At 46.4% G+C, this 27,952-nt stretch overlaps 9 protein-coding genes across 12 annotated transcripts; 6 read left to right on the top strand and 3 right to left on the bottom strand.

Moving 5' to 3' along the window:
• Positions 1 to 230: 230 nt before the first annotated feature.
• LOC128261001 (uncharacterized) lies at positions 231 to 1,969 on the top strand. The gene has a single exon (XM_052994395.1). The coding sequence runs from the start codon at positions 404 to 406 to the stop codon at positions 1,967 to 1,969; it is 1,566 nt and encodes a 521-aa protein (XP_052850355.1). The 5' UTR covers positions 231 to 403.
• Positions 1,970 to 3,726: 1,757 nt separating this feature from the next.
• On the top strand, positions 3,727 to 6,264 carry LOC128261020 (glycolipid transfer protein). The gene is made up of 4 exons (XM_052994430.1): positions 3,727 to 3,862; positions 3,924 to 3,979; positions 5,629 to 5,886; positions 5,970 to 6,264. The coding sequence occupies exons 1-4, from the start codon at positions 3,736 to 3,738 to the stop codon at positions 6,135 to 6,137; spliced, it is 609 nt and encodes a 202-aa protein (XP_052850390.1). The 5' UTR covers positions 3,727 to 3,735; the 3' UTR covers positions 6,138 to 6,264.
• LOC128260985 (uncharacterized) lies at positions 6,262 to 6,842 on the bottom strand. The gene is made up of 2 exons (XM_052994363.1): positions 6,726 to 6,842; positions 6,262 to 6,657 (listed from the first exon to the last, which is right to left on the bottom strand). Exons 1-2 carry the CDS (start codon positions 6,840 to 6,842, stop codon positions 6,262 to 6,264), a joined length of 513 nt encoding a protein of 170 aa, XP_052850323.1.
• A 692-nt stretch (positions 6,843 to 7,534) lies between these two features.
• LOC128261021 (uncharacterized) lies at positions 7,535 to 8,269 on the top strand. The gene has a single exon (XM_052994431.1). It carries the CDS (start codon positions 7,869 to 7,871, stop codon positions 8,235 to 8,237), a length of 369 nt encoding a protein of 122 aa, XP_052850391.1. The 5' UTR covers positions 7,535 to 7,868; the 3' UTR covers positions 8,238 to 8,269.
• On the bottom strand, positions 8,263 to 12,473 carry LOC128260993 (uncharacterized). Of its 2 annotated transcripts, none has more exons than XM_052994383.1 (6): positions 12,241 to 12,473; positions 11,677 to 12,174; positions 10,647 to 11,282; positions 10,087 to 10,580; positions 8,490 to 10,018; positions 8,263 to 8,404 (listed from the first exon to the last, which is right to left on the bottom strand). In XM_052994383.1, exons 1-6 carry the CDS (start codon positions 12,358 to 12,360, stop codon positions 8,361 to 8,363), a joined length of 3,321 nt encoding a protein of 1,106 aa, XP_052850343.1. In that variant the 5' UTR covers positions 12,361 to 12,473; the 3' UTR covers positions 8,263 to 8,360. The 2 variants fall into 2 exon arrangements, with proteins under 2 accessions (XP_052850343.1, XP_052850342.1); XM_052994382.1 differs by having other exon boundaries at positions 10,081 to 10,580.
• Positions 12,362 to 13,566, top strand: LOC128260986 (UDP-N-acetylglucosamine transferase subunit ALG14 homolog; the record flags this gene model as incomplete). Its single annotated transcript, XM_052994364.1, is given in 2 exon segments — positions 12,362 to 12,406; positions 12,816 to 13,566. Coding segments are annotated over 2 exon segments (726 nt in total), but the record flags the coding sequence as incomplete, so codon positions are not given.
• LOC128260996 (uncharacterized) lies at positions 13,489 to 16,362 on the bottom strand. Of its 2 annotated transcripts, none has more exons than XM_052994388.1 (4): positions 16,154 to 16,362; positions 15,964 to 16,095; positions 15,542 to 15,895; positions 13,489 to 15,327 (listed from the first exon to the last, which is right to left on the bottom strand). In XM_052994388.1, the coding sequence occupies exons 1-4, from the start codon at positions 16,250 to 16,252 to the stop codon at positions 13,624 to 13,626; spliced, it is 2,289 nt and encodes a 762-aa protein (XP_052850348.1). In that variant the 5' UTR covers positions 16,253 to 16,362; the 3' UTR covers positions 13,489 to 13,623. The 2 variants fall into 2 exon arrangements, with proteins under 2 accessions (XP_052850348.1, XP_052850347.1); XM_052994387.1 differs by having other exon boundaries at positions 15,964 to 16,104.
• Positions 16,363 to 17,155: 793 nt separating this feature from the next.
• On the top strand, positions 17,156 to 21,855 carry LOC128261000 (uncharacterized). Its single transcript, XM_052994394.1, has 5 exons — positions 17,156 to 17,633; positions 17,746 to 17,803; positions 18,595 to 20,120; positions 21,045 to 21,138; positions 21,572 to 21,855. Exons 1-5 carry the CDS (start codon positions 17,481 to 17,483, stop codon positions 21,613 to 21,615), a joined length of 1,875 nt encoding a protein of 624 aa, XP_052850354.1. The 5' UTR covers positions 17,156 to 17,480; the 3' UTR covers positions 21,616 to 21,855.
• Positions 21,856 to 22,831: 976 nt separating this feature from the next.
• LOC128261002 (arginine/serine-rich coiled-coil protein 2) lies at positions 22,832 to 27,468 on the top strand. 2 transcript variants are annotated; one of them, XM_052994396.1, is made up of 4 exons: positions 22,832 to 22,977; positions 23,263 to 23,560; positions 25,323 to 25,535; positions 26,063 to 27,468. In XM_052994396.1, the coding sequence occupies exons 1-4, from the start codon at positions 22,958 to 22,960 to the stop codon at positions 27,308 to 27,310; spliced, it is 1,779 nt and encodes a 592-aa protein (XP_052850356.1). In that variant the 5' UTR covers positions 22,832 to 22,957; the 3' UTR covers positions 27,311 to 27,468. The 2 variants fall into 2 exon arrangements, with proteins under 2 accessions (XP_052850356.1, XP_052850357.1); XM_052994397.1 differs by having other exon boundaries at positions 22,839 to 22,978; positions 23,286 to 23,560.
• The last annotated feature ends 484 nt before the right edge of the window (positions 27,469 to 27,952 follow it).

Here is a 27,952-nt window from a genome sequence, read left to right on the forward strand (position 1 = left end):
TTTTTCCGAAACTAAGCAAAAAATAATAAGAAACTATATTTAACGACTTGCGAATACAGCTTGATCAATTTGACGAACTTAGCCAAAGAAGTCAGTTATTCTGCTGATTTTAAAGAAATTAAATGCTTGCGCAGTTTTCGCATTTTTCAGTCGGAGAACAAACCAGTGCTGCCAGCCTTTCATGTTCTTTCAGAGCATCACTCAGTTGGTCCCCAACCGTTTATTTACAGCTACCAGCTTGGGTCCGCCCACCAAGCGGTTATTCGCAACGTCTGGCAGCACTGGCCCGGGTTTTGTTGTGCTTTTGTCTTCGCTACATTGGAATTTCGGTATTTCGGTACTTCGGGATTTCGGAATTTGGCCGAGGAAACCCTCGTGGCGGAGATTCTGGGGAGGATCGGCAATGAGCAGCGGCACCGCCGGCTGCAAGCGCGTGCACAGCATCGAGGTTGAGCAGCCGCTGGAGGCGGAGCGCGTGGAGCACGGCATTTTGTTGGTCAAGGGGCGCCTGCAGCCCAAGTGTTCCACGGCGCGCCAACTGAAGGCCACCCTCGATCTGCCCGAGCATCAGTCCAGCGAGCAGTTGACCCAACTGTCGGCCGCCGGCGAGTTCAAGCTGCTGTTCGACTTGGAGCGCGGCGATTCCAATACCAATAGCAATCCCAATCCCAATACCAATACCGATCTCGATCCCGAGGAGATCGCCTGCCTGCTGGAATTGCGCTCCTGTAGCGCCGCCCGCCTGATTCGGTTCAAGTACAAGCCCCGCCGGAGCTCGTACCGGGTGCAGCCGCTCTACGTGCTCTGCCGGGACGAGGAGCGTCCGGAGGAGCAGCTGTGCCAGCTGCACTCGCTGATCGACCTCAACCTGCGCCTCGTGCAGTCCATCTACGCCCACAAGCTGCAGGCGGCCGGCTTCCCCAACCGCACCTTCACGCTGAACGGCGCCTGCTGCTCCTTCCGCAGCCAGCTGACGCGGGCGGAGGCGCTGGCCAGGAGCGAAGAGGCGCTGTGGCAGCACTTCGCCGGCGAGATCATCGCCTGCCCGCAGTGGGGTCACCAGCTGCTGCTCAAGTTCGTGGCCTTCGTGGGCTGCACACACTACGACGGCGACGGAGTGGCGGCAAGCGGCGACTCCTCCTACGCCAACATCCGGCGGCATCTGAAGGGACACGCGGCACTGGGCGGCGGCGGACTGGCACTGTTCGGCAGTGCCCACTTCTACGCCTGGCCCACCAGCTTCTCGGAGATCGGCGACTGTGTGCGCAGCACGGAGCGGGTGGACACCGCCCGTCTGCCGGACGAGAGCAACTACCGTCGCACCTACGGCGGCGTCTACGCCAGCACCCTGGGCGCCGTGTGTCACGAGCTGGGCCACTGCTTCGACCTGGGCCACACCACCGAGGGGGTGATGGGCCAGGGCTTCGACTATCTGAATCGCGTGTTGACCGTGGACCAGCCCACGGAGCATTTGCCCCAGCGCATCGTTGCGGCCAGGAGAGCAGCGGCTGGCCCCTCGTCGGAGGCATCCGGAGGCCAGCAGCGCCCCCGCTTCACCAAGCTGAAACTGCAGCCCGGCAGCAGCAGCCAGCTGCTGGACAACTATCACAACCAGCGGCGTCACGATAGCTTCTACTTCGGCCGCAACTGCGCCGTCATCCTGGCCCACCATCGCTGGCTCAATCCGGAATTTGAACACACGGCCGCCGCCAGCTTTGAGGCCGCCCATATCCAGCTGAGCCGGGCCACCAAGGAGATCGTGTCCAGCAGGCCCCTGCGGCTGGTCGAGCTGCGCTGCAACCAGAACAGTCTGGTGGCCCACTACGAGGAGTTCGGCGAGCAGGAGGCGCCCGTGCACCGCTTCCAGCTGCCCGCCTCCCTGTGGCACCTGCTGGCCGAGCAGCGCACCCACTACGTCTTCGTGCTGACCACCAGTGGCGACACCAAGCGGCTTTCCTGTGATTCATAGGATAAGAAGCCTTGCAAGCGGAGCAGTTGAAGGAGCAGGAGCACTAGTAGCATTATTCCAACCAGGTGAGTCACCACTTCTGGGCGTTCAAGTGCTAAGGATGTCTTCTGTGTGAGTCACACAGTTCTAGTTGACCAAATTCTTAAAGATATTTAAAGAATTTGTATAATAAATGTGATATTCAAAGTTAAACTTTTCAAAACGTTGGGAAATATGCACATTGGTTTCTTAGAGAATATTTTGTAAACGTTATATAAACGAATACTGGATGGAATTCGAAAGTTTGCTATAAACATATTGTACAAAAGCTAAATAAATTCAGTTTCAATACCTAACAAGTTAATATCGTTGCAAACTTATTGAAAAATACCCTCCACAAGCTTAATATAAAGGGGTATTTCACTCAAAGTAATCAGTAAAGCAACCATAACTTACAGCAAACATTTGTGGGGTTTTGTTTGAAGGCAATTCCATTAAGAGGCAATCAATTAAGCTGATAAACATTTACCCGCCACCTAAACAAATTACCTGATAAACCCACCCATCATCGCTGAGTCATAGCTTTATTGCCAACTTGTTAGTGCGGCCTCAGTTGTTAGTTTTCCAAAAATCAATCTGTGTTGTGGTGCGGGTAATAAAATAAACACCATTTGATAAAGATTATTGCAGAAAGAATGCCATAAATGTATAGAATTTTTAAGAGCCGATAGCGTTTTCAGTACTATCAGTTGATTATTTCTATTCGAAATAAAAAAAAAAGAACACATGGATAGTTGCAAGTTAGTTCATGAATTTATTTTATAATTTAAAGTTCCTATTTTTGTATTATTGAGTATATTTTGACATTGTTCCTAAAACACTGTTGGTTTCTGTTCAAATATTTTTAGTTTTTTATTAAATATACTTGCTTAAACCGACGACCTTAGTTTTTTTGTATACAATGGGACATATTCTTTTTAATTTATAAGTAGAAAAAATATTTAATATTATTTTATCAATTCTAAAACAAATAATAATAATTCTTATAATAAAAAGTTAAGAATTTAAATTTTTAACAAAAAAAATTATAAAAGCGGATAACTTTCTGAAAAAAACAAAAACATTAATAATGAAAAAAATTATATTTCTTCAATATCAATAAATGTTTGTGCCATATCTCACAACTTTCAACACTAATATTTATAAGCGAATTAAGTTTTTAATTGAAATAAATTATACAATTAGTTTAAATATATATAAATTATAGATTTCAGAAACAAATCTATAAATTTCATTAGAACCCATTTTTTTTTTGGCTATTTTTTAACGTAGTATATGGGAGTTTAATGCCAATCAATCTGAATTTTGCCCATTGTGCGAAGAAAAGAGCTGCGATCCAATCAGGTTTTGTGTCAACTGCGCTCTTTCGTTGAAATTCTCTCGGAGCTGAAGCACCAGCTTGTGTTCAAATGGGTTAAATCTCAATCTGAATCTGTTGTGAAACTGGGGAGCCAAGCAAAATATGTAGCACTCACTATTTCACTCTCCATTATCGCTGTTCGATAGTGACAATTTAAATACGTAAATAGTAATAGTCTATGCGCGATAAGATAAACACGCATTGATTCACCAATTTTCGCACCTCCACTTGCAGATATTCGTGGTCAGTCTTCGTTTGGAACGCTTCGCCAGCAGTCAGTCGAATTTTCGGCACTTAGAATCGCAAGCGAAGTCGCAACAGGTCAACAAGTCAACAAGACAACAAGACAACAAGACAACAAGTCACAATGGCAGCCAGCGAGGGATCCGCGCGAATTCAGTTCAAGGCGCTGAAGGGATTTCCGGCAAACACCACTGACAAGCTGGAGACGCAGGCCTTCCTCGCCGCCTCCAAGGAGATAGTGACCGTCATAGGTGATAACGCACTCCACCAATCGATTTGCCAGCGTATGCTTACTTTTTTCACATTTTTCAGAGACCTTCGGCAAACTCTTTACGCCCGTGATCAACGACATGAACGGAAACATAAACGTAAGATCTCTAATTTTAAGCTATTGAAGGTGTCTAGATTTGTTTGATTAATTTAAAAAAATGTTTTAACTCTCAGGGAGTGCAACATATAGAACATAAATGCATTTGTCTTTATAAAAACTACAAATTTTATTATCAAAATTTCTTTATATTTTGTTTTAATTATTTTTTACTCTATACTCTTCACAAAAATGAACTTAAAGCAGTTACCTTTATAATTTGTGATTTAAACTTCCATAATATTTTTACAATTTGGTTGATCATTGATCTCAAAAATGATTTATTTGGCTTAGAACACTTCTTCATTGATAAATGAGACCTTAGCAAATTATTTGTTTATTGTAAATTCATGTGCACTTATAATTTTGACTGATAGCATTCCAAAACAAGAAGGAAAGCAAACTTCGGCAAGCCGAAGTTCATATACCCTTGCAGCTATTGCATTAATTAAATACTTTTGAAAACATTTAAATTATGATTTACTTGAGTATGTGCTAAAAAAAAACATTGAAACTATGATTATTTGCAGCTCAATTATTAGATAGTTATTTTATATATTTTTATTATTTCTATGGGAGCTATATGCTATAGACGTCCGATTTTGATAAAATTTATACCATAATTCTGAAATAATTAAACATTGCTATATGTCGAAGAACTAAACAAAAAATTAAAAAACAGAAAAGTTATAATTTTTTTCATTTATTTTTCCGATTGTTCCTATGGGAGCTATATGCTATAGTCGTCCGATTTTGATGAAATTGAAACCGTAATTCTGAAATATTAAACCATTACTATATCTCGAAGAACTAAACAAAAAATTAAAAAACAGCAAAGTTATAATTTTTTTTCATTTATTTTTCCGATTGTTCCTATGGGAGCTATATGCTATAGTCGTCCGATTTTGATGAAATTTAAACCGTAAATCGGAAATATTTTACCATTACTATATGTCGAAGAACTAAACAAAAAATTAAAAAACAGCAAAGTTATAATTTTTTTTCATTTATTTTTCCGATTGTTCCTATGGGAGCTATATGCTATAGTCGTCCGATCCGGCTCGTTCCGACTTATATACTACCTGCAATAGAAAGACAACTTTTGGGAAAGTTTCATGCAGATAGCTTTAAAACTGAGAGACTAGTTTGCATATAAACGGACGGACAGACGGACAGACGGACATGGCTAGATCGACTCTCCTAGTGATGCTGATCAAGAATATATATACTTTATAGGGTCGGAAACGTCTCCTTCACTGCGTTGCAAACTTCTAACTGAAATTATAATACCCTCTGCAAGGGTATAAATATCTACGATCCAAAAATTTTTAATATGGGAAAAAAGGGCGTTAAAAAAAACTTTATGCAGTTTGGTATTATATTTTATATTTATATGTATATATATATTAAAGTATATATATGTTTGTTTTTACCTTCTTCCTTTGAGGTAACTCATTTCGAATTTTGTTTTTCTTGCCTACTTTACCAATGAGGTCTATTTTCTAGAGGAAATTATTACACACATTTATAAACAATGTTTTTTACTTATAAGAAAATATTTGTCTTAAAGAAATATATAAGGCAATAGTTTAATTTAGTTCCAAAAAATTCAAATACCTAACAAAGGACAATTGTCTCTTTTTGATTTAGAAACTAACAAAAGCCTACGGGGCGGATGTGTTAAAGTACCAATATCTGGATGATCTGATTGTGCTGAACGTGAACGTGGACAACTTTGCGGCGAACGCACTGCTCTGGCTGAAGCGCGGCCTCCAGCTCATTTGCGCCTTCTTCGAGAACATCTACAACGATGCGCAGGCCAAGGAGGCACTCAAGCAGCACCTGCAGGACGCCTACGAGCGCACTTTGAAGCCCTACCACGGCTTCATTGTCCAGAGCACAATCAAGGTGGGTGTGGGTGGTTGCTCCTCCGTCTCCATGTCATTCCCATATCCCATTCCCTGGTAATTTAACTGAGACGATTATTCCAGATCATCTACAGCTGGGTGCCCACTCGCAGCCAACTACTCGGCCAGGGAGCCGCCCAGGAGGAGAACATCGAGGTGCTGGCCAGCTTTCTGCCCACGATGCGTGCCCATTTGGACGCGATCGATGCCCTGCTGAAGGCGCACAATCTGGACGATGCCAAGAAGGTGTGATTGCGATTGTGATTGGCGATTGTGATCGGCGGAAGATCATTCGTTCATTAGCTTAGCTTAGCTTCAATAGCTTATCCTACTTTATTATTTATGCCAATGTCCAAGTAAACCTCAGAGCCTTACTCTACGTCTGCTGTCGGTTCTTTAATTTGACTCGGGCGGATAGCTGCTCCTCCTCGTCCAGTTCCTCCTTCTCCGGGGACATGGGCATCTTCTTCCTCGAACCGGGCTTACAGATCACAAAGTGCACCAGGCATACGACTACCTCCAGGGCAATCATCGCCAACACGGCATTTGTGACAATGCGAAGCCATAGACTTCGTCCGGCGGAGGACAGACGGAGGAATGCCATCGAGGGCAGCAGGATGCAGGGCGTCACCGTGAGGAGGAGCCACATGGCGGTGGCGCCGGAGCTCAGGTTGATGGAGTAGCCGGCCCACAAGCGCACGGATTCGGCGGACACGGCCAGGATGTAGGCTGCCAGCATGGACAGGCCCTCCAGGTTGCACAAGTGATTGAACTAGGGGGTCAATGGCGGATTACGTTTGAGCGACTTTGGGGAACTGTGGTGGGTGTGGGTAGACTCACGCGGATGAGCATGTGGAGCAAGTGGCTCAGGGCCCACGCCAGGGACACATACGTGTTGGCCTGGAGCAGCATCTGGAGCACCAGGTTGGCCCGATGTGGCGACACTGAGAACGCCATCCCAAACAAGATTTCCGTTTCTCCAAAAAATGCCTGGCTATATAATATTTCTGTTGTATTTTTCGTCGGTCGTCCTGGTAACGCAATCAACTGGAATTCACAAGGACATTCTGCCGGCTGCCGGACTTAAGCTGGCTGCTTTCACACTCGAGAAGGTCCTTGAAGGTCCTATTCCTTCGATTCGAATATCACTATCCCACAATCTAACATAAAATGAAAGTGTTTGAAAAATCTTCACGACTTTGTCTTAGTTATTTTTGACTTTTTTTTAAAGCATTTAAAATAACTAGATTGAAAGTCTTGCAAATTATATTATCCCTCGTTAATTATAGAAATCTCACTCTTTTACTAAGCTCATTATATGAGTCCGTATTTACAAAGCTTTGAGAACTTTGAATTATTCGCGATCAAAACTAAAAACGAAAGAAACAATTTCGTGAACGAAATTCTTTAAATAAATATAACTTATACATTATGTATATATTATATCAACGGGAAATGTATTTAAAAATTGGTTATCATCGAAATTGGAAACAAACAGCTAAACATTTTAAATATATAAGGCCCCAAAATGCTTTTAAAAAGATTCTAGGAGAAAAATACTTACAGTGGGCAAAATAAGTTTATGTACACTTTGCACTGAAACCATATATAAAACGTTCGTATACTTTTTCGCCCACGGTAATCGTTGGTTGTCTGCGATCGAAATTAGAAACAAAAGAATAGTAATAAATTAATAATATCGATTAGAGCAGATCAATTTTATCCATAAAACAATGCCCTAAATCGGATTAATGAAGCGTCTTTTGGGGGAAAAGTATTCAAATACTTGTTAAGCCTATAATCTATTTGTTGTGATATTTCTTTGGACAAAAGATTTAAGATGGCAGAGTCAAAGAAAAGTTCGCTCACTCCTCTATTTACAGCGTATCAATTGCCGAAACAACCATGACATCAACCATTAAAAGGGCGAAACGAACGAAAGGCACTGCGAAGCTGAAGGTTGACTGAAAATGAGACTGAACCATGAAGGGGCAGGGAGTGCTCGTACGGTGGCTTGGTCTGCTGGCCGTGGTTCTCGCCACCGGCATCCGGCAGTTGTCAACGGGCATCAGCCCCAACGAGCGCCGATTCCAGTGCCTGCAGCCGCGGATAGTCGGCCAGACCAACTGCTCGCCCTGCGCCGAGCTGTACATCTTCAACAGGAGCTCGGGCCACCGGCGATGCGAGCACGTTAACGGGCGGTGCTACCCGCAGCGCACCGTCTTTGCCACCGCCCGCCTATGCGAGATCATCTGCCAGCCGTACATCCAGCGGGCCACGCTCCACGAGAAGACCACGCCGGTGCCACCGATCGTGCAGCCCTACTTCGACAGCGACGAGGAATTCCAGTGAGGTTTCAACAAGAATAAGCTTCATTTAATTCAGTTGGGAATGATGGGAGTGATTGGGCATGATTGGGCCTGGTTGGGCATGGCAATTGTTGCAGTAATACTTTGATACGGAGGAGATTCAGGCTCAGTGGGGCACACTGCCGTTGACGGCCCCCTCCAAGGCGGTTACTGCAAAATAAAGGTGCGGGTTAATATGGGTCGCAATCGGAACGAGTGATGCCAGCGATGCCAGCGAGGCCAGCGATTTACTTACGGAATCCGTGATCCTGCTTGTAGACCAGATCGGTGAGAATCGCGGCCATAGTCTGATGGCACCGGATGTACGTCGTCTCGATCTCCACCACCTGGTGGAGGGCCGGATATCCAATGTTGCTGCCCTCCGCCTCGCTGTCCGCATCGCCGCTCAAATCCAAGCTCAGGGCATCGTTGTCGCCCAGATGGTAGGCGCAGCTGGTCCACTCCAAATCCAGCACAAAGATCAGGTTGAAGAGCTGCTCGAGGGTCCCGCGAAAGGCGGCGAACTCGCCAGTCAGCAGGCAGTGGGTCATCAGCAGCGACATGTACTCGTCGTGCAGGTCGCTCAACTGCCGAATGTTCTTGCACAGACCAATGCGCAGCTCAAACTGCTGGTCCACGGCCTGCATGATGTGTGTGTGCAGGCTGCCGATGAGGTAGATCAGCCAGAAGCGCAGGATCTCCAGGCGGCGGATCATCAGACCGATCAGATCCAAGGGCGCGTAGGGCCTTCGGCCGGGACGCCGCAGGAACGTGAGATTCTCTAGCTTCCAGGCGGCCCACTTCACCTTCAGCATCAGCCGCCACACGGCATTGTAGTGCTGCATGTGCCGCTCGGTGAGGATGCGCTGCAGGGCCACTGGCATGTCGTACACCAGTTGGAGGGCCTCCACGCCCTCGTAGAATTTGTCCGTGTCGCTGCTGACCTTGGATATCACCTTTATGCGCAGGTTCTCGGCCAGCTGCGGGTAGTTCGGCCGCAGCGACTCCAATAGCCCCGAATCGAGCACCGAGCGCCGGGCCCAGCGGGCGCCGCTCTCGATTCGCGTGAAGAGTGCGTTGTAATAGGACTGCTGCAGGTAGTACGCCTCCAGCAGCATCGTGTGCCGCAGGAAGCGCACGTTCTCGCCCAGCTGCAGCTCCACGCGATACGCCCTCATGGCGTACTCGTTGGCCAGGCACTGTCTCCGGCGCAGGATCGTGCGCAGCGCCTCCGGCAGCTCGTCCCGCAGCGCCATCCAAGTGGTGCGCTCCAGGCGCCTCATAATGTCCACAAACTCAATCGGTCTCTTGCTCTCACGCTGTCGCCGGCGCTCCAACAGACGCTCCTGCGCCGGTCGGGTCAGTATGGCCCGCAGATCAGCGTTCTGAATGTTGTCCTGTGCATTCTGCACCAACAGCTCGTCGGCCGCCTCACCCAGATCCTTCTGCGCCAGCTCCTGAGATCCTGCTCCTGCATCCTCCTCATCCGCTGGCAGGGCGCCACAGTACACCTCGATCTGCGTGAAGAGCTGGGCGGCCAGCTCGTCGAACAGTGACAGCGGCTGTCTCTCGTAGCTGGTGGCCAGCATCTCGCCCAGCAGATTCACGTTGGCCAGCAGGTCCTGCGTGTCGGCCGACTCCAGGGCGTGCTCCAGCAGTAGCTGATAAAAGGGGCAGGACTGCAGTTCCCGGAAGATCTCCACGGCCTGGGCGCCTTCATCCGGATGCACACAACGCTTGCGCACTTGGCCACGCTGCTCCGTGTCGCCGGCTTCCTTGTCCACCCTGCAAATGCATATGTGCTATAGCTAATAGATTTATGGAGCAGAACAAGGCTGAAATCAGACCACCACCTCTCCAGGATGAACTCGTTGCGGCGATCCTCCAGCGTGGCCCTGCGCCACCATGAGTCGATGATGCTGCAGTAGCGCTTGAGCGAAATCAGCAGGAGAGCAGTGGCCAGCTTCTGGTGCGGCACCTGCATGCCTGTGTGCCTGGAGAGTCGGGACAGCAAATAGGCGCTGCGCAGATGGGGAGGTCCCTGCTCCAGGATGACGTTTTCGGCCAGATTGCGGAACAACCGCAGCTGCCGAAAGTGTTTCCTGAACCGAAACACAAAGTTGAGCAGCGTCCCAGTTTCGGGATCATCATAGACAATGTTCTCGAAGCCGACGAGCAACTGGCAAATCGGCCGGACCAGATCCCTCAAGCAGTAGGCAAAGCATTCGAGCGTACCCGTGCTGCTATCATCGAAGTGCAAGGTGTGTGCACTGATGATGCGTCGCAACTCCATCATGTCCTCCAGTGCCGGCACCACATTGATTTGCAGGAACTGTTGCATTGTGTGCTGGACAGGGGTAGGCAGGCATGAGTAAAGAAATGTCTTAAGCGGGCCTTAAATCCACGTTCTTACCGCTGTCACGGTGCAGATGCTGACATTCGGGCGGGCATTGATCCGCCGCGTCAGCTCGTTGAAGTCGAAGAAGCAGCAGTTTGCCGGCGCCACGAACATCAACAGGATCTCCCTCATCAGACACGGCTCCGTGGTGGTGCTGGGCAACGGCCGTTCGGCCAGCCCACGGGCCCGGCGGTCGCGGTTCACCACCTGGGCATGGCTTACGGCAAAGTTGGCCAACGGGTCCGCGTCCGGTGGCAGAACGTTTACCTCGATGTCGCGCCGCCACCAGTGGGCGTGAATTGTGCGCGGCAGCACGTCCGAGTCCCGCTCACTGACTTGGTACTCGGTGGCTGCGGCCGGCGGCTGCAGCGCCTCCAGCTGGGGCAGCCTGCTCACTCTCAGATGCGCGCTCGGATTGCCCAGGGCCAGCTGATGTGGCAGGGTGATGCGGAAGAAGGGCCTCCGGATGCCATGCTCGGCGGAAACGGACGGCAGATAGCTGGCGCAGCCACTCTCACTCGGAACGGCCACCGTTGCATGCATGGCATGCTCATACAGACTGGCCATGTGGGGCAGCTCCAACGAGGTGCCCACATTCTCGCCCGGCCGCAAAGTCGACGATGTTTCTTGATCCGAGTCATCCGACCAGTCCTTTTGGGAAGAGGCAAAGGAAGAGGAGCATGTCATTATCACACAATTTCTCAAAAGAAGTTTAGGTAACTTAATTAGCAAATGAGCTATGCATCTAAGCTTCTCAAGTATTCAGCTACATACTACTTTTTACAACTAAAAGTACATCTGAACTAAAAATTTAAAAACCTGCCTTGCTAAGCTAACTGTAAACAGATTATCCAAATAAATACTTCTGTGTTGTAAGAAATAAAACTTTCAACACCGCACTACTTTGTGAAATTCAATTAAAACATTTGCTTCAATTTGTTGGTCATCTCAGGCAGATTTTGAAAAGTTACATTGCTAACCGTAAGCAAGTCATCAACTGTTATAGGAATAAGAAGGCTACTAGAGTGACTACTCAGGTGCTCACACTTAAACTGTCCGAGCTGTCCTGCTCCGTGGGTTCCAAGAAGTCCTCGCTGAACAGGGCCACCCAGTCCACCTCCGTTTCGGCGGCATTAGGCAGCTGCTGGTTGTGGGCGGCGGCGGCGGCAGCAGCGGCCTTCTGCTCCTGCACCAGCCGCTCGGACTCCTCTATGGCGGCGACCAGGGACAGCCGGAATTCCTTCATCAGCTCCCGGTGGCGCCGGATGTTCTGCACGGGCACGTTGGTCATGCTGAGCAGGAAATTCAGCAGCGACTCCTCTGCGTCCGGCTGGCCGGGCTCTTCTAGCTGTTCGGGCAGCGCCAGCAGCTTGGTGGCCAGCTCCCTGACGGCGGTGCCGACAGTGTTCGGTTTCACCTGGAATCGCCTCACCAGACTGTCCAGGGTGCGGCCCGCCTCGCTGCAGATGGTGCTCCAGTGGCGGTACTTGCGGATCAGCTGCCAGGCCCGCTGCTCGTTCCTGCGCAGCTCCACCTCACTGGCCTGCGTTTGGGATCCATGGATAAATGGGATTGGAAAAATGGCTGCTTTTTGGTACCCGCCACCTACCTTCCTTCCCGACAGCTTCCTGATCAGTTTGTTCACATTGTCGGCTATGGCGGCGTTGCGATCCGCTCCGGTCTTGCCTGCGGCTGAAGACCACTTGCTCCTACCCGCGGGAGGCGCCATTATCCTCTTAGCCTCCTAACTGCTCCACGGGATCACAGGTTTTACCGTAATTTTAAATTTCGTTGCGAGCGACAAGGAACGCTCATCGGTATTCTATCGGTGCTGTTATCGATATCGCCCGAACCAACAGTTCATTTGGGAGCTAGTTCTAGCCATAAACAGTTATGGCCTTATGACATTGGATTGATGATTTCATTCATTGACTCACGGAAAGAGACAACAATATATGTGGATTGCTTGATATATGCTTGCTTTGCTAGTTGACGTTTAATTTAAACATTGTTGCTTAAAAATATTTCTTATATATTTCATCTTTCAACTACTAACTAGCCACTGCTTAATTTAAACCTTTAAATGCTTAACAATATTTATTACACATTATTACAGTGCTTTAATTTTTAACGTGGGTTGCAACAATGAATGGGAACGAAAATGTAATGTCATAAGGCCATTAACAATCAAAGCTTTCATCGATAGGTATATATCGAAAACAAAATGTAAACAAATGTATTTGTTATCGACTTGCTATCATTCAAATTGAATTCCTGGAGAGGATCATGGCCACCAACGGCGTGCTCCATCCCACCTATGTGGTCCTGGGCTCCGGCGGCCACACGGCCGAGATGTGCCGACTGACCCAGGCGCTGCTGCAGCAGGCGAACGTCCAGCAGGCGGGGAAGTACCAGCCCATTCGCCTGATCCTGGCCAGCAGTGACTCCACCTCGGAGCAACAGTTCAGGCAGGCCCTGCCGCAGGCATCCCGGTCGGCGGCATCGGAGCGGGTGCCGCGCAGCCGCAGTGTGGGCCAGTCCTGGCTGAGCAGCATCTTCACCACCCTGTGGGCGCTCCTCTGGAGCTGCTACCTGGTGTGGCGAGATCGCCCCCAACTGATTCTCTGCAACGGACCCGGCACCTGTGTGCCCTTCTGCTACGCAGCCTACTTGTGGCGCCTCCTCGGACGCCTGCCCTCGCACTCCAGGATTGTCTTCGTGGAGAGCTTCTGCCGCGTGGAGACGCTATCACTGAGCGGGCGCCTGCTCCTGCCGCTGGCGGATCTTTTCGTGGTTCACTGGCCGGCGCTGGCAACGCGCTACGCTGATAAAAAGAACTTGCGATATTACGGGCGCATCTTGTAACATAATTTGTATTCACAGAGGATTAACAAACGAAAATGAAATTGGTATTCAAACAATACAACAAAATATATGCATAACGTATACGTAGATAGCTTCACGAAATGGAGGTGAGATTGAGGGTGGCAGCCTAGCGCTTATTGGCCTGGCAAACGGAGCGGTGCACCTTCATCTGGTGGCCCATCAGCTCCTGGCCGCATTTTGGGCAGAACACGGTCTGTTTGAACAAGCTGCGCTGACGGCGCTGGCGGGGAGTTAGGTCATCCTCGCTGGACAGCACGGTGGCCGAATCGCTGGAGGAGCTCAGATTCAGCTCGTCGATCTCCGTGTTAGTGTATCCGGCATCGCGCAGAATCTGCTTTGCCTCAGCGCGCTTCGACTTTGGCTTTGGCTTTGGCTGGGAGCGACGGGAAGTGGAGGGCTTCGAGGTGTTGGAAGTGGTGGCACTTGGCTGGCTCCATTTCGCCTTAAACTCCACGCGCACCGTGATGCTGCAGCCCTCGAAGTGATTGGCCAGCTGCGTACGCTTCATCTTCTCAAAGCAAATGGGACAGGAGACGATGTCGTTGTCCACATTGCTGGAGTAGTTCGAGCAACTAGGCAGCACGGAGTTCTCGCGCTGGAACTCCTGAAGCAGCGTGTCCTCCCCGAAGAGATCGTCGATGATTGACTGGTCGGCCAGTTCGGTGGCCGCCGTGAGACTGGCATCGCTGGCCGCCGCCTCCCCATCGTCGTATTCGTCATCGATGAAGAGGATATCGTCCTCGGAATAGGACGATTCGTCCTCCATCACCTCACGCTTGATGATCTGGGTGCGCTCAAGACTGCTCATGGTGTGCCTAGCACCTGGCTTCCTGGCAGCCTCCTTCTCCGGCTGCTGCTCCTGATCGCTATCGCTGTCCTCCAGATCAATCACGGGCATTTCCACATTTCTGACCATCACATCATCGTCGTAGGACTCCCAGCTGACTATATCGCTATCACTGGAAGCACGGCGTCGCTTTCTGGCTGCATCTTCATTTGCATTTGCAACCGCATCTGCATCTGCTTTGGATTTCTGAGTGGAACTAGCCTGACCAAACCGCTCCAGACGCATATTGCGCAGTTGAGTGGGATTGGGACTGTCAGTGCCGGTAATATCGATGACCACTCCGGAGCTGGCTCTGCCGACGCTATAGCCCTGTCCGCTCATCTCAGGCTGGCGTGCTCCTGCGGGCTGGTCATCCCCTTCGCCACTACTGTTGAGATCGCCGAAGCTCACAATGTTCGCGCCACGCGGCTTGACTGCAGCTGGCGGCTTGGGCATGACAAAGGGATCGGTGGAGAGTCCCGGATATGAGGTCGGTGGCATGGCGCCCACCAGATTGCCCAGCAAAGCAGCCTCGGTGGCTGGCTTCTTGGCCGCCGGCTTGCCCAGCCAGTTGCGTATATCATCTTTGGGCGCAGCCACTGGCGGCGGAGGAAAAGCCTTCTTCGCCCTCGGCTTGGCCTCCAACTTGGGGGGCTTGGATGGTTTGGACGGCTCACCCACCTTTATGAAGGTGCCGCCACACTCGCGCGTGTGCTTCTCCCACCACTGGTCACTGGGTCCGGGTGGCCGGTTGGCTGTGCGCTTCACATAGCCCTGGAAGGGCGTGCGCTCCTGGCAAATGCCCGTGCAGCGCCATATGTGTGTACGATAGGCGGCCACCTCGTCGTGGAATGTGTGGTAAACGGAGATGTTCGTGCCCGCCACCTTGTTTATCGTCTCCATCATGCGCTTGAAGTTGGGCCCATGACCTCCGTTGCCCTCGCGGATGTTGAGGATAAAGCAGTAAGCGTGAATCATCTCGTGCTGGAATAAAGGGAAATGATTCTACATTGAATGATAAACGACAACAAATCCAATCTTATGAGATATTTGACGAGTTGCATTTCAGTAACGCTTTACACGAAAATGTCCTGTTTACATGTGCATGTTTTAAATACGCACTCTGCAAATTGTAATTGTGTTTAAGTTTTTATATGTTTTATGGTATACGATAGCCTAGCAATCTTTAAGTGCTTACCAAGAGCGTCTCGACGAGATCCTTCCGCGGACGCAGCTTGAGCAGCGGTTCGCTCAGCCGGATGGTCACCTCCTTGACGAATCGATTGCCCCGCTGGTAGCAGATGCCCGCGCACGAGTACATCCGCTTGCTCCACTCGAGGGCCACGGCGCCCAGGCGCTTCTGGAAGAACTTCTCGTCGAAGCGGAGGAACATGGAGAAGATGTCAGGAGTGGGATCGACCAGTTCCCACTGCGGATGCACCAGGTTTACCGTCTGGTTGAGATATTCATCATGGCTGGCCTGAATGGCCCGCACTGGCGGTTGCGGCTTCCCCTTTCCAGTATTTGCAGTATTTCCGTTGCTCATTGTGTTCTGTTTTGTATTGGAAATTGTGACAGGGGTCTTAGTTGAATGGCAAATGGGAATTTCCGAACACTCACAGTTTTAGCCTGCTTGGACGGGTATACGAACTGGAGACTGGTGTCCAAGTCGCTGGCCAGGCCTTCCTCTTCGCGCTCGTTCTCCGAATCCAGAAGGGCCTGCAGCTTTAGGGCCATCTGATAGTCCGAATCCTGCACAACCTGCGATTAGGATTATCTAGTTTTTTGGAGCAACATTCTAACTACGTACTTTGTTCTCGCCACTGATGGCTGAGCTATTTTGCCCTGGCTCAGAGTTCAGCTGTTCCTGCAGCATCAGGGCGAGCTGATAGTCATCCCCCTGCGACATGATTGCTAGTGGGTCAAGCTCGGCCAGAAGTATCGTCTCCCAATGACGAGAGCTAATTAAAATAGTTAAATTAACAACAAAATTTCTTTAGAGTTCGCGCTTTTCTGTTCCAGTGTGACCAACCTATTTTGAGTGCAAAATACAGATATCGATATTTCGGTCTATCGTGTCGTTTCAATAGGTTGACAAATACGGTATACCCTAAATGATTTACGGTATTCCCTTAACGACTAAATTGCTGAACCGTTTAATATTGTAAAGAAATGTTCAGCAATTGAATTGTTACTACCCAAAATTGTCAATATTGAATTGTCAAATTTGTTCAACGCATTTATTAATATATGTATCCTCGTAAATTACGTATATAACTAAGCTAATTTGATTTTATAGCTATTAAGGCGGGATGCGATGCTGATATATTACAGAGTTGCCATGGCTTTGTAATAAAAAAAGGCTGAGGTTGTCCAAAAGTTAACTATTCAGTCGTTTGGGTAATACCCAAATTATGAAATTACAATGGTTTTTTAATAATAAAACATAGTCTAAATGACCACTTTTTGAAAACAGATTGGGTATTCCCTTAACGATTGGGACAGAAATTCAGCGATTCAGCAATTTACTTACTTAGAAAATATCCAAAAGTAAATTTTTTCGGAAGTAAACTGGACTCGGCGAGCCAAAGCCGCATATTGGTATATTCGAGGGATTTTTTGATTTGATAATTATTTATAACACCCCTCATATATTATATCCAATGTGCTTTTCTTATTTTAAAGCCATCAATGCCCACGTGCAAATATCGCATACAGTCCATCTCTAGATGCAGCGCTTTTTTTTAAATTCTTGGAATTGTATTTACTCTGCACATGCGCAACATTTTCGGGAATTTATCTTCCACGGCCTTTTTACAGTTCATCCAGCCCTCACTGGTTTTTAGGATGGGGGGAAACGTCTAAAAACTTAAAATTCACCAATGTTTGTACTCAGTTTTCAAATGTAGAAGGGTTTTAGGGAGGGGAGAAGAATGAAGTCACATCGATATCGGGTTATCCTACGTATCGATGCTGCAAGTGGCTAACGCGCTTATCAAGCTCTCATCACTTGTCATTCTCCTTTTTGTTTCCGCATCCGGAAAAGTCGGTCCGGTGCCGCGAACTGAATTAAATTGAATTGAATTTAATTAAATTGAAGTTAAGTGAAGTGAAGTTAAGAAAGTGATTTACCAGCGATGAAGTATATTAGCAAGCGCCAAAGAAAGCGACAGGGCTTGCCGCAAGCGGTAATTGATCAAGACAGCGGTGCAAAAGGCCAGAAGAAAAAAAACAAGCGGCTTCCAAAGAAAGCCAAAATAAAGCGAAGCCACAACAACCCGGCAAAACTTGTGAGTACAGGAGAGGGGCATTGCCACTAAGTACTAACTACTTACTAATAGGTACCAACTAGTAACTACTAATTACATACATATTTCGTTTCATTTCGTTACAATTCATCAGTTGGACAGAACGAATAAATTTCAATACCAGTCCAGTTCGTATTCGTATGCATCGGCCGGTAAGTCTCCTCCATTCTTCATTCCCCTCCATAAAGATCGTGTGTCCGGCGTCATAAACAAAGGCCACCGTAATCCCCGTAAATATAAACAAATCGCGAAACGCACTCGGGGGGAGTCCATTTTGCTGACCGTGGAAATGTGAATGCGAAAGCGAAAGCGAATGCGAATGCTAGCCAAAACACAACAAATTCCATTCAAAAGCATTGCAAACATATCACTGGATTCATTTCCATTGGCATATTTGCAAATCTCCCGGCTGGGAAACTCGGAAAGCTCTAAAACTCATAAGTTGGACTTCTTCCTGGGATTTCATTCGGCTGGCACGTGCATTTTTTTTTTTTTTCATCCATCTATCTCGCTCTTTTTTTCCTGCTAGTGTTGGTAAAGAATGTTTGTCAAACGAATGTGAGAAGAAAAAGCATTTGACATTGACATAAGGACTTCAGGAAATTATTCAGATTTTTTCCTCATAAGAGTATGGAAGGTAATTCTTTCCCGATTCATAAGGTTTTTGGTTCGATTTCTATAGCTAACTCTATTTTTAAGTCTTAATATTTGGTAATGGCTAATTTTGTCCTAAACATATTTTAATGCTTACTTAATTTAGCATTAAAAGTACTCACCAAATAGAATTGGTTTCCAAGAACTTTCCAAGGTACAACACGGAAACACTATAAAATAATATAAAATATGGTTTTATGGTTCCTTAAAACTAATTTTTCTGTCATATCCTGTTTGCAAACGTTATATTTTTGACATATATTTTGCATTGCCATTTTCGCCACCGAAGAACAACGCCAGCGTGTCCAGGGCCCATTGCTACCGTCACCGGATAGTTCCCAGTCCGAGGGCAGCGTGACCAGTAGCCAGGAGAGCAGTGCCACAAGCACCAGCACCAGCACCAGCACCAGCGGGGGCGATCTGGAGTTGGAGAGCTCGCAGCGCCGCAAGGGACACTATACCCACTCCGGCCAGTCCCTAACCCTTGCCAGCTTCATTGATCCGGAGCTGCTCATGCGGACAAGCGCGGGCAAGTTCTCGAAATTCCCGGGGAAGTCATTAATGGCTTTGCCATTACCGCCAATAGTATCAACTTTACGGAAACCGCCACCGACTCTACCACTACCCATGACAACAGCTTTACCATCAGCTTTACCAATACCCAAACCATTGCCATCTCCGCCGCCGAAGCAGCTGCCCATGTTGCCAACGGCCAGCTTCGCCGAGTGGTACAAGTCCGGTCAGTGGGTCTCGTTTGTGAATGATTTACCCGAGGATCCTGATGATATCTCATGGATCTCTAGTCAGACAGCCATGCCGCGCATATCGGTTCTGTGCCACGAACCCGATTTCGGGCCACTAATGACCCCAAATAAGGGGGATGGCGTTCCGCCGCCAGAATTCTGGAGGAACCCGCTTAGCCTGGCCGTATCAGGCTTGGATATACCCGATAAGGAGTTCTTCGAGTGCCTCAAACTGAAACCCATTGGCTACGAGATGCTGCTGGCCAGAAAGCAGAAGAGGGCCCAGAAGTCAGTCGAGGAGCAGGTCATGGAGCTTGTCAAGTGGGTGGAGAGTACCCAGTATATTTGGCAAGTGATGCCCGAGAAGCCAATGACTTGGTGCTTGCAGCGACAGCATCTCCAAAGACCACCGAACTGTGGCATTTACATGCCAAAGCAGCATCTGCAACGCAAGCAGCAATACCGTCAGCAACATCAGCAACATCAGCAACATCAGCAACATCAGCAACATCAGCAACATCAGCAACATCATCAGCATCATCAGTATCAACAGAAGAGATATCAACAGCAACACAAGAAATATCAATACAAGCAGCAGCACAAGGTGCCAAACAATCTTTTCAATCTGAGCGTCCACGACAACTGGGGTGCAGCAGGTGCAGCAGCCGTTAACATGTATCCACAGCCAATGGTCACCTGGCCACCGTACTCGCAGCAGAGGATCCACAATTCAAACAAGGCGGGATCGGGATCGGGATCGGGATTCCATGGAAATCAGCGACAGCAAAAAAGCCGTAATTTCATTAACAACTGGTGGGACAATCCCTTCTACGTGAACTGTGTCGCCCAGATGGAGCCCTTCCCGGTGGACCTCATGCCGGAGGAGCTGCACGCAGCGCAAATGTACGCCATGCAAGGCGTACATTTCTATGAGATGCCGATGCCCATGGACACGGTCTACTATGGTGCCCCACCGCCCTATGTGCCCTACCAGCAGGCTGTTGGGCCATTCCAACCCTCGATGGTCCCTCAGATGGGGGGACCACCACCTGGGTTCTATCCAAACCGCCAGGTGAGTCAGGTGGTTTGTAAGTGATCAAAGCCTTGACTCACATGTCATGCATCCCACATACCCTATGCGACTCTAAAAAAAAAGAGCTAAGAACGTAGTGGCCAAATCATCAAATATGAATATACAATTATCAGGGACGGTAAATAATTATCATATTTTTTTAAAACTTTCTCACTTGAAATGGAATTAAAAAAGAATGTTACATTAAGATCTATACGTTTGTTTAAATAATGCATTTCTTTCTTGGTTATTCAATTTTGTTTTTTTTGTTTTAATTTAATATAACCCAGACATAAGTACATAGTTATTTATTTCGTTTTATTTGAGCAAAAAAAAAGAACAATCTTTTATAATCAATATTTTTGAGTTTTATATATTTTTTGTCTCAACAAGTTTTAGTTTTATTAATTGAATCAAATATAATGATTTTCATTATACAACAGTTCAAATTGAAGTTCAATTTGTATATAAAAATTGCATTGATTGCGATCCGTGAAAAAAAAAAAAAAAAAAAAAAAAAAAATATATATATATATATATATATATATATATATATATATATATATATATATATATATATATATATATATTTGAGTAAAGTAAAAAAAAGATCAAAACAAAATTCGGCTAGTTTATATATCATGGCAGCTATTTCAAAAATAAAATAATTTATAAAAACGACAATTTTTCTATTTCGTATTCGTAAAAAGCATTCAAGCTATGTCGATTTTTCGATCATTCGGTATGGCAGCTATAGGATATTGCTGTCCGATTTATATATAACTCAAACTTTAATTATAAAATAGTAGAGTGAAGTTTGGGGTGTATTTCGTATCCGAGTTACTCGGAAATAAAAATACCCCATGCAAGGGTATAAATAACGTTGATATAATGTCCTAATCTCCATTTTGTCTTACTCCTCAGTCAGGACGAATGCCAGATGCAGGACCGCAAGAAGGATATTACTCAGGAGGAGCATGCGGCACAAGCAAGGCAAGTGCTGGTGCTACAGGTTCAAGTAAGGCCAGTATTTTGGGTGACAGTTTTCGTAAATTAAAATGTAAAAAGGACTCTGATTAAAAAATCAAATCTGGTTTTCTCCTATCGGTTTCTACATTTAAATTAAAAATAAGTCGCTGGGATGCAAAAGCCAATACGAATGAAGACAGTTAAAGATCGTATTGGTTGTAAAAACTGGATCTGATAAATCAACACTATACATATAGTCATTAGTGAAACTATACACTTAACTTCCACGTCCTTAGAAGTCGCTTGCATTTAGTTTTAAATTATTATATACATAGATATATGCGATATTTGAACAATCTTTAGATTTGGTATATTTGTATGCTTTTAATAATACATCATTTTCAAACATGTAGATTAGGTGAAAATATTTTACCCATATTTAAAACGTTCCTTAAATTGATTTCATCTCCTTTTTTCCGCAGAAATTTGGAAACCAAAAGGCAACGGGAGCACCGCTGATGACTAGTGGTGACAGTGGTGCCAGTGGTGCCAGTGGTGCCAGTGGCTCCAGTGATAACCTCACGGACCTCGATGTCATCAATTTTAACTCTACAAACTTCCCACCGCTTCCCGTGCCTCCGAAAAAGCGCACAAACTAAACCCTGATAACTGGACACTATATTCAACATAATCATTAATTATCACATAAATATCACATAAATTATCACATAAATTATCATCCCATTTTTTTTTTAACACGCATGAAGCAAACAACTTAACGTTCCCAGTAGAATAAATGTCACTAACTTTCCCTTTTAATTTCATTTCGAAGAATCATCAAATGTATTCCGAAACACATAAAATAAAAAGACTAATTTTTAACACTAACCATATGCCATACTTGTAGAAGTTTTTATACATGTAGTTATACATATTTATTTAGTTTTACAAATTGTTTATTTTTTATGGCTATGTTTTAATTAATTAATACTAAAAAATGTTTTTGGCATCTACCTAGTATTGATTAATTTGAGACAAAAAGAAATATGCATGTTTTTAAAACATACACTTTTAATATGACAATAATACGAAACAATTTTAAGATATTTTTATTTAACAATAAATAATTATTTTAGCTAGAAGCGAATAAATATTTTTATTAATCAATTAATTAAATATGTTTTTAATATGATTGTTGATCTTGAGTAGAGATTTTTTAAATGATAACTAATGAACTGGAGGGAAATTTTTGACGACCATTTTCAAAGTTCAAATTCGGCCATTTTGTTTAAACACACGTTAGAGATGACAGAACATCGATGATATCGATATATCAGCGATGTTTAACATAAACTTTAAAACGGCTATATCTCTTAAATTTCAGTTTCACGTCCTTAAAATTGTTGTAGCTGAATATACAACAAAGTAAGAAAGATAAAAAAAAACGGTTGTCTACTTCACTGCAAGCGATTAATCAATATATACATATTTATACAATTTCCTTAAATTTTAATGCGTAAGAGTATCCACATCCGTTTTTTATTGAGGCCAAAATTATGTTAAATAGATAAATTCTAATCTCATACAGGGTTTTCGGCTTTCAAGGTTTTCTTTGAATATTCGTCAGTTTTAGAACTAAAAAACATTGTTAAAATAACGTTGACTCCTAAAATTTCTGTTCGGAAATCCAAGTTCTCAACCAGCGAAGTCCTCAACCACCCGACCAATCGATATTGAACTTGATATCGATGCTTTTCCACCTCTATCAATTGATTACTTTTATTTTGACGCACTCGGGCTAAAAAATATTTTTCGGCGTAAAACAATGGAGGCCCTGGTGAATTACAGCAGCGAGGACGACCAGGAGGATGCTGGCTACCAGATCCGGGTAAATATAGCCACGCCGCAAGGCCGGGAGCAGCTGAAAAAGAAACAAAATCGAACTCAACGTCAGAGCGCATTTTGTGTACACATTCAATCATTTTTTTTTTGCTTCCTCTTCATTTTGCCCTTGTGTGTGTGTGTGCAATGCGTTGAAATAGAGATAACTTATCCCGATCCGATCCCACCACCCCACAAGAAAATACAACCCGTTCCCCTAACCCTCATTCTAATTTAGTTTAAGTATCCTAGTGCTTTAGTAAAATAATGCGAATTTGCTGTTTCTGAATAGTTGCAAAATTCCCCTAGGCACCACAAAACAACAACAACAACATTTGCAGCCGCATCCGCATGCAAAATCAGCTGCAACAACAACAACTAGCTTCCTAAGGCAGAGATACAACAACAATAACAACAATGGAAGTAGTGACGGCGACGTTGACATCGGCGCCGGCAGAGACAGTCGCAGCGGCAGCGGCAACAACACCAGTCCGCGGGAAAAGCAGAAGGAGAAGGATAAGGAGAAAAGGCGACGCCATCACACTCCTCCTCTGCCGGCATCGCAGCAGCATAATCACAGGATTGATGAGGTAAAGAATTGCCGTTGCACCAATCGATAAATTCTCCACATAAATTTATACTATATACTATGTACAATACGTGTGTATGTGTCTGGGTTGGAGCGGATGCGGATGCGGATGTGAACTTTCCATGTGCCATTTCCATCCACTAACAGTGGCAGGCAGAATAATAGCACACCACTCCGCATTAAATCAATAACGCAGCCTTGTGCTCAATTTCTCTGGTCAAGGAATTGTTCTAAAGCTCCTGTTGAATTGAGGACATGCATTGTTTTATAGAAATGCCTAAAATTAGAAAATATATAGCATTAAAAGAAGGGCTTTTTATCGATTTAATTCATGGTTTTTTTTTTAGTCAGATATTCAGTTTACTTATTCATAAAATTATCCATTTATGCAGTGGAATTTCCCTGGCTGGCAGTAAATCAGCCCTGATTATAAATTATTGAAAAGAAACTTAATTTTCTTTAGATAATTAAAGCTCATCTTATAGCCCCATGACATAGAAATTGTCATAAAAACCTTCAAAACTTAAAAAAAAATCGCTTGCAAAATAAAATGTACATAAAAAGTTTATAAGATTTTGAGAGAGATATTCCTTTAAGGGTAGTTGGTACTTAGATTTCTATTCAGTCTATCTTATTTATTTTTCTAACCACCTTGCAATCCACCTATCAATCATTAACTTGTTTATATTAGAATTTATTAGAAATGTTTAAAATGATGTAATTTAAATTACCGATTTAATTTAATTGATTTATAAAAATCAAATTTAAAATTTTTATTAACACATTTATTTAGAAAAATTATTTAGATGCAAATACAAAAAATAGAACAATTTTATTATAGGCTTCAGTGCTATTATTTTGTCAACAGCTGCACCCTCATGAAATTTGTTATACCTATGTATATCGATCTGCACGATCAGCTACATGCGCTCCAACCCTCCCCCCCCCCCCCCCCCCCCCAAAAAAAATGTGTAAATTTAGCCACTGCCAGCTTGTTATGAACAAAAAAAAAAAAAAAAAAAAAAAAATTTCTGTTTCTGTCGGTCCGCTTGCGATTACACACTTTGTTGTTGTTTGGCCCGCTTAGTTAAGTTTTAAACTATATATGCCAATTAATATTTAAATGACTAAACTCTACCATTTTATTATCATTGTTGTTGTTGTTACGTAAACCAAACCAAACCAAACCAAACCAACCAAAATGAAAAACCATTATCAAAAAAACAAAAAATAAATAAAAACCTGACCTACGACCATTGACGATACCCCGATCGTAGTAATCGCTCGATTACCAATAGCCACTTCGAAAATGCGACAATCGATCAGATTTGTAGAGACAGAGACTAGGCTTGTGTGCGACTCAGTGGCTGTGGTGGTGGGTGTGTGTGTGACACACCGAAAGAATCAGAACAATTTTCAGGACACACTCACCACACACACACGCCCGCACACACGCACACACTCACTCACTGGTGGCGTGAAAGCGAGAGAGAGAGAGAGAGAGAGAGAGAATGAAAGAAAGAAAGCTCGAGCCGCACGAAAGTGAGTATACCAAAAAGCGATCAAATAGAACTTAACAACTCTCTAAGCAATCTAGGATACCCTGGAAAGGACCTCCGGCCCCAGCTGGTGGCCACAGCCCGCCCACATCCTCTTTCATTTCTAGCATCTAGCATCTAGACCTAGATCCTTAGCCGCCAGTACCGTTTCGTTGATACGCTCTAATATAATTCTCCTCGGTGGGTTGCTTCTTCCCGTTGCAGGACCCGCAGCCCAGTAGTCGCCACCGCCAGGAGCGGGACAAGGACAGGGAGCGGGAACGAGATCGGGACCGCGAGCGCGAGCGGGACAGGGATAAGGACAAGGACAGGGAGCGCGAGCGGGACAGGGACAAGGATCGCGAGCGAGAACGGGAGCGGGAGAAACGCGACCCAGAACGAAGCCGCGACAAAGGACGCGACAAGGATCACAGCAAGGTGAGTGGGTCCATTCTAACTTAAATTATAAGTTTTCCATTTTCTGGAGATTATTTTGGCATTAAAGTATCCAACATTTTATGAACCGATATAACCAACATGGCGGATGAGTAATATTTGCATTTTGTAATAATAAAAATTATAATTCGAGATATGCGCGTTTTATACAATTTCAGAAATACGTCCTAAGTTTTATCGGATTCGAAAGTCTATATTATCTTTGCTATATCATTGTTTCGTGAATAAACACTCGGAAAATTGAAATGGTTGTTAATGGAAATCGTTGCACATTTCTATTCTTTAAAATGATTATTTCACTACGTGTCAAAGCAATAATTTTGTTTCTTTGGCTACATTGAAATCTTTCAATGCGAACCTTTTAAGAAGTTTGTTATGGACCGAATAGGTATGCCATTGAAGGGTATTTGTTTTGGGTCTCATGGATAAGATGGTGTAGTTTTCCCACAATCTCCTGACTTGTTTCCTCATGCCACTAACAGCTCTATATAACCTTGTTCTCTTTGCAGGGCGATCATCGCCACCATCGTACCAAAGACGGCAACAGCCACAGGGAGCGCGAGAGGGACCGGGATCGGGATCGTGAGCGGGAAAGGGAGCGGGAGCGGGAGCGGGAGCGGGATCGCGACAAGGACCGCGAGCGCAGGCGTTCGGAGAAGGGCGCTCGCCACCACGGCGGCAAGGAACGCCACCATCATCACAACAACTCTTTGTCCTCCTCGTCAGGCGCTGCGGGAGCAGCGGTCAATGCGGCAGCAGCAGGGCGTCGCTCCTATGATGACCGCAGCCGTCGTCGTCGCGGGGACTCCCGGTCCCGTTCCCGTACGCCCACAGGGACACCGCCCGTTCGTCGTCGCCACCAGTCGCAGCAGTCGCAGCTGTCGCGCAAGTACCGCGAACGCGACTCCAGCAGTCGCTCCAGATCTCCGAAAGAAGAGCAGCCCGCCCAGCCACTTCGGGGTGGAGCAGTGACCGGAGCTCACCAGCTGCTCGGCAAATCCGGTGGCGGAGTTGTGGGAGGATCGTCGGGAACAACGACAACAACAGCAGCAGCGGCGGCTGCAGCGGCCGCTCTGGCAGCCGCCAATGCAGCTGCCGCCGCAGCAGCCATGGCGGCAGCCTCATCCGGAGGAGCAGGCGGTGGCGGTGGCCTGCTGCCGACGCCCAACTACGCACCCAAGATACCCTCGCTGATGTCCCTGGAGCTGAGCACGCCGGCGGTGGCGGCAGCACCCGCACTAGAACCCATCCAGCTGCCCAGCTACTACAATCCGGGCATCATCAATGCCAACCGCTATGCGGAGCAGCAACAGAAGCGCAAGCTGCTGTGGGGCTCCAAGAAGAGCGAGGACTCGGCGAACAAGTGGGGCAACGCCCACTTCTCGCAGGACTCCGACGGCAAAGTGGCCTCCAAGTTCATGCGTCTGATGGGCATCAAGAATGCAGGCTCGTCCGGCGATGGAGAGTCCAGTGGTGGTGGTGGTGGTGGTGTCGGTGGCGGTGGCGGCGGCGGTGACCATGCAGAGGCCAGCAACGGGAGTGCAGTTGGCGAGGCTGCTGGTGGAGGAGGAAGCGGAGGAGGAGCAGCAGCAGCAGCAGCAGCGGCTGCCTCCGGCGGAGTGAAAGTGCCGACGGATGTGCAGCAGCGCCAGCGCATGTTCTCCAACATGGAGCAGCAGTACGAGATGGCGCGAGCCGCCACTCACACGATGCGGGGAGTGGGCCTCGGCTTCGGCTCCCAGCCGCGCACTTTCTAGAGGGGACCGGCGGAGGACTGGCTCCCAACCAGGCTGTAAATACCATGCCACTCACTCAACTCATTAGTCATGTCAAGAAGTTTCCTCTCAATCACTTTTTGTTTGTGTTGAGCAAATGTTTTATGATTTCAAATAAACGTTGCAACCGAATTTGTGAACTGGAATACCACCCCCCCCATTGGGAATTAAAAGAGACTTTTAGTAGATATAGGTGTATGATATGTATTTATGTAAGTATTTAGTTTAGTTTTGTATTTAAGGACAGAATTTATTCAGATTAGGTGATGCCACATCCGGCTTAGTCGTCGTCCTCCACTATTGGCACCTTGCTACGTTTATCCTTTTTCACGCGCTTCCAGAGGTGGTCCCCATCACGTTTGGCTGGGCGGCAAACGTGATCGGAAATGGAAACAGAAACGGCAACGGCCGAATGATTCCTGCGTGGCTTGAAGTAATCGGGGTCTTTAACTAACATAAATCCGCTGCGCATCACAATCTCATTTTCCTGGGACCCGGCGGCCGGGAGGACTGGAGGCAACTCATCGACGCGTGGTTGAAGCCCCATGCAGCGCATCCGGTCAATGATCTCCTGCCCCACGTTGCCAGTGTCCTTCCAGTCGGTCATGGTCATCGGGACATCCA

This window comes from Drosophila gunungcola (genome assembly GCF_025200985.1).
Source record: "Drosophila gunungcola strain Sukarami chromosome X unlocalized genomic scaffold, Dgunungcola_SK_2 000049F, whole genome shotgun sequence".
Classification (NCBI taxonomy): Eukaryota; Metazoa; Arthropoda; class Insecta; order Diptera; family Drosophilidae; genus Drosophila; species Drosophila gunungcola.

Excerpts from the sequence above, each read along its gene's own strand:
- LOC128261021 (XM_052994431.1), top strand. The coding sequence starts at position 7,869 with ATGAAGGGGCAGGGAGTGCTCGTACGGTGGCTTGGTCTGCTGGCCGTG.
- LOC128261001 (XM_052994395.1), top strand. The coding sequence starts at position 404 with ATGAGCAGCGGCACCGCCGGCTGCAAGCGCGTGCACAGCATCGAGGTT.
- LOC128260985 (XM_052994363.1), bottom strand. The coding sequence starts at position 6,842 with ATGGCGTTCTCAGTGTCGCCACATCGGGCCAACCTGGTGCTCCAGATG. Across the intron at positions 6,658-6,725 it reads TGCTCCACATGCTCATCCGC|TTCAATCACTTGTGCAACCT; the intron begins GTGAGTCTACCC and ends TTGACCCCCTAG.
- LOC128260993 (XM_052994382.1), bottom strand. The coding sequence starts at position 12,360 with ATGGCGCCTCCCGCGGGTAGGAGCAAGTGGTCTTCAGCCGCAGGCAAG. Across the intron at positions 11,283-11,676 it reads ACAGCTCGGACAGTTTAAGT|GACTGGTCGGATGACTCGGA; the intron begins GTGAGCACCTGA and ends TCTTCCCAAAAG. Across the intron at positions 10,019-10,080 it reads TTCATCCTGGAGAGGTGGTG|GGTGGACAAGGAAGCCGGCG; the intron begins GTCTGATTTCAG and ends ATGCATTTGCAG.
- LOC128260996 (XM_052994387.1), bottom strand. The coding sequence starts at position 16,252 with ATGTCGCAGGGGGATGACTATCAGCTCGCCCTGATGCTGCAGGAACAG. Across the intron at positions 16,105-16,153 it reads CCATCAGTGGCGAGAACAAA|GTTGTGCAGGATTCGGACTA; the intron begins GTACGTAGTTAG and ends TCCTAATCGCAG. Across the intron at positions 15,896-15,963 it reads CGTCCAAGCAGGCTAAAACT|AACACAATGAGCAACGGAAA; the intron begins GTGAGTGTTCGG and ends AATACAAAACAG.
- LOC128261002 (XM_052994397.1), top strand. The coding sequence starts at position 22,915 with ATGGAGGCCCTGGTGAATTACAGCAGCGAGGACGACCAGGAGGATGCT. Across the intron at positions 23,561-25,322 it reads ATAATCACAGGATTGATGAG|GACCCGCAGCCCAGTAGTCG; the intron begins GTAAAGAATTGC and ends TTCCCGTTGCAG. Across the intron at positions 25,536-26,062 it reads GCGACAAGGATCACAGCAAG|GGCGATCATCGCCACCATCG; the intron begins GTGAGTGGGTCC and ends TTCTCTTTGCAG.
- LOC128261000 (XM_052994394.1), top strand. The coding sequence starts at position 17,481 with ATGAAGTATATTAGCAAGCGCCAAAGAAAGCGACAGGGCTTGCCGCAA. Across the intron at positions 17,804-18,594 it reads GTATTCGTATGCATCGGCCG|AACAACGCCAGCGTGTCCAG; the intron begins GTAAGTCTCCTC and ends TCGCCACCGAAG. Across the intron at positions 21,139-21,571 it reads TGCTGGTGCTACAGGTTCAA|AAATTTGGAAACCAAAAGGC; the intron begins GTAAGGCCAGTA and ends TTTTTTCCGCAG.
- LOC128261020 (XM_052994430.1), top strand. The coding sequence starts at position 3,736 with ATGGCAGCCAGCGAGGGATCCGCGCGAATTCAGTTCAAGGCGCTGAAG. Across the intron at positions 3,863-3,923 it reads GGAGATAGTGACCGTCATAG|AGACCTTCGGCAAACTCTTT; the intron begins GTGATAACGCAC and ends CACATTTTTCAG. Across the intron at positions 3,980-5,628 it reads ACATGAACGGAAACATAAAC|AAACTAACAAAAGCCTACGG; the intron begins GTAAGATCTCTA and ends TTTTTGATTTAG.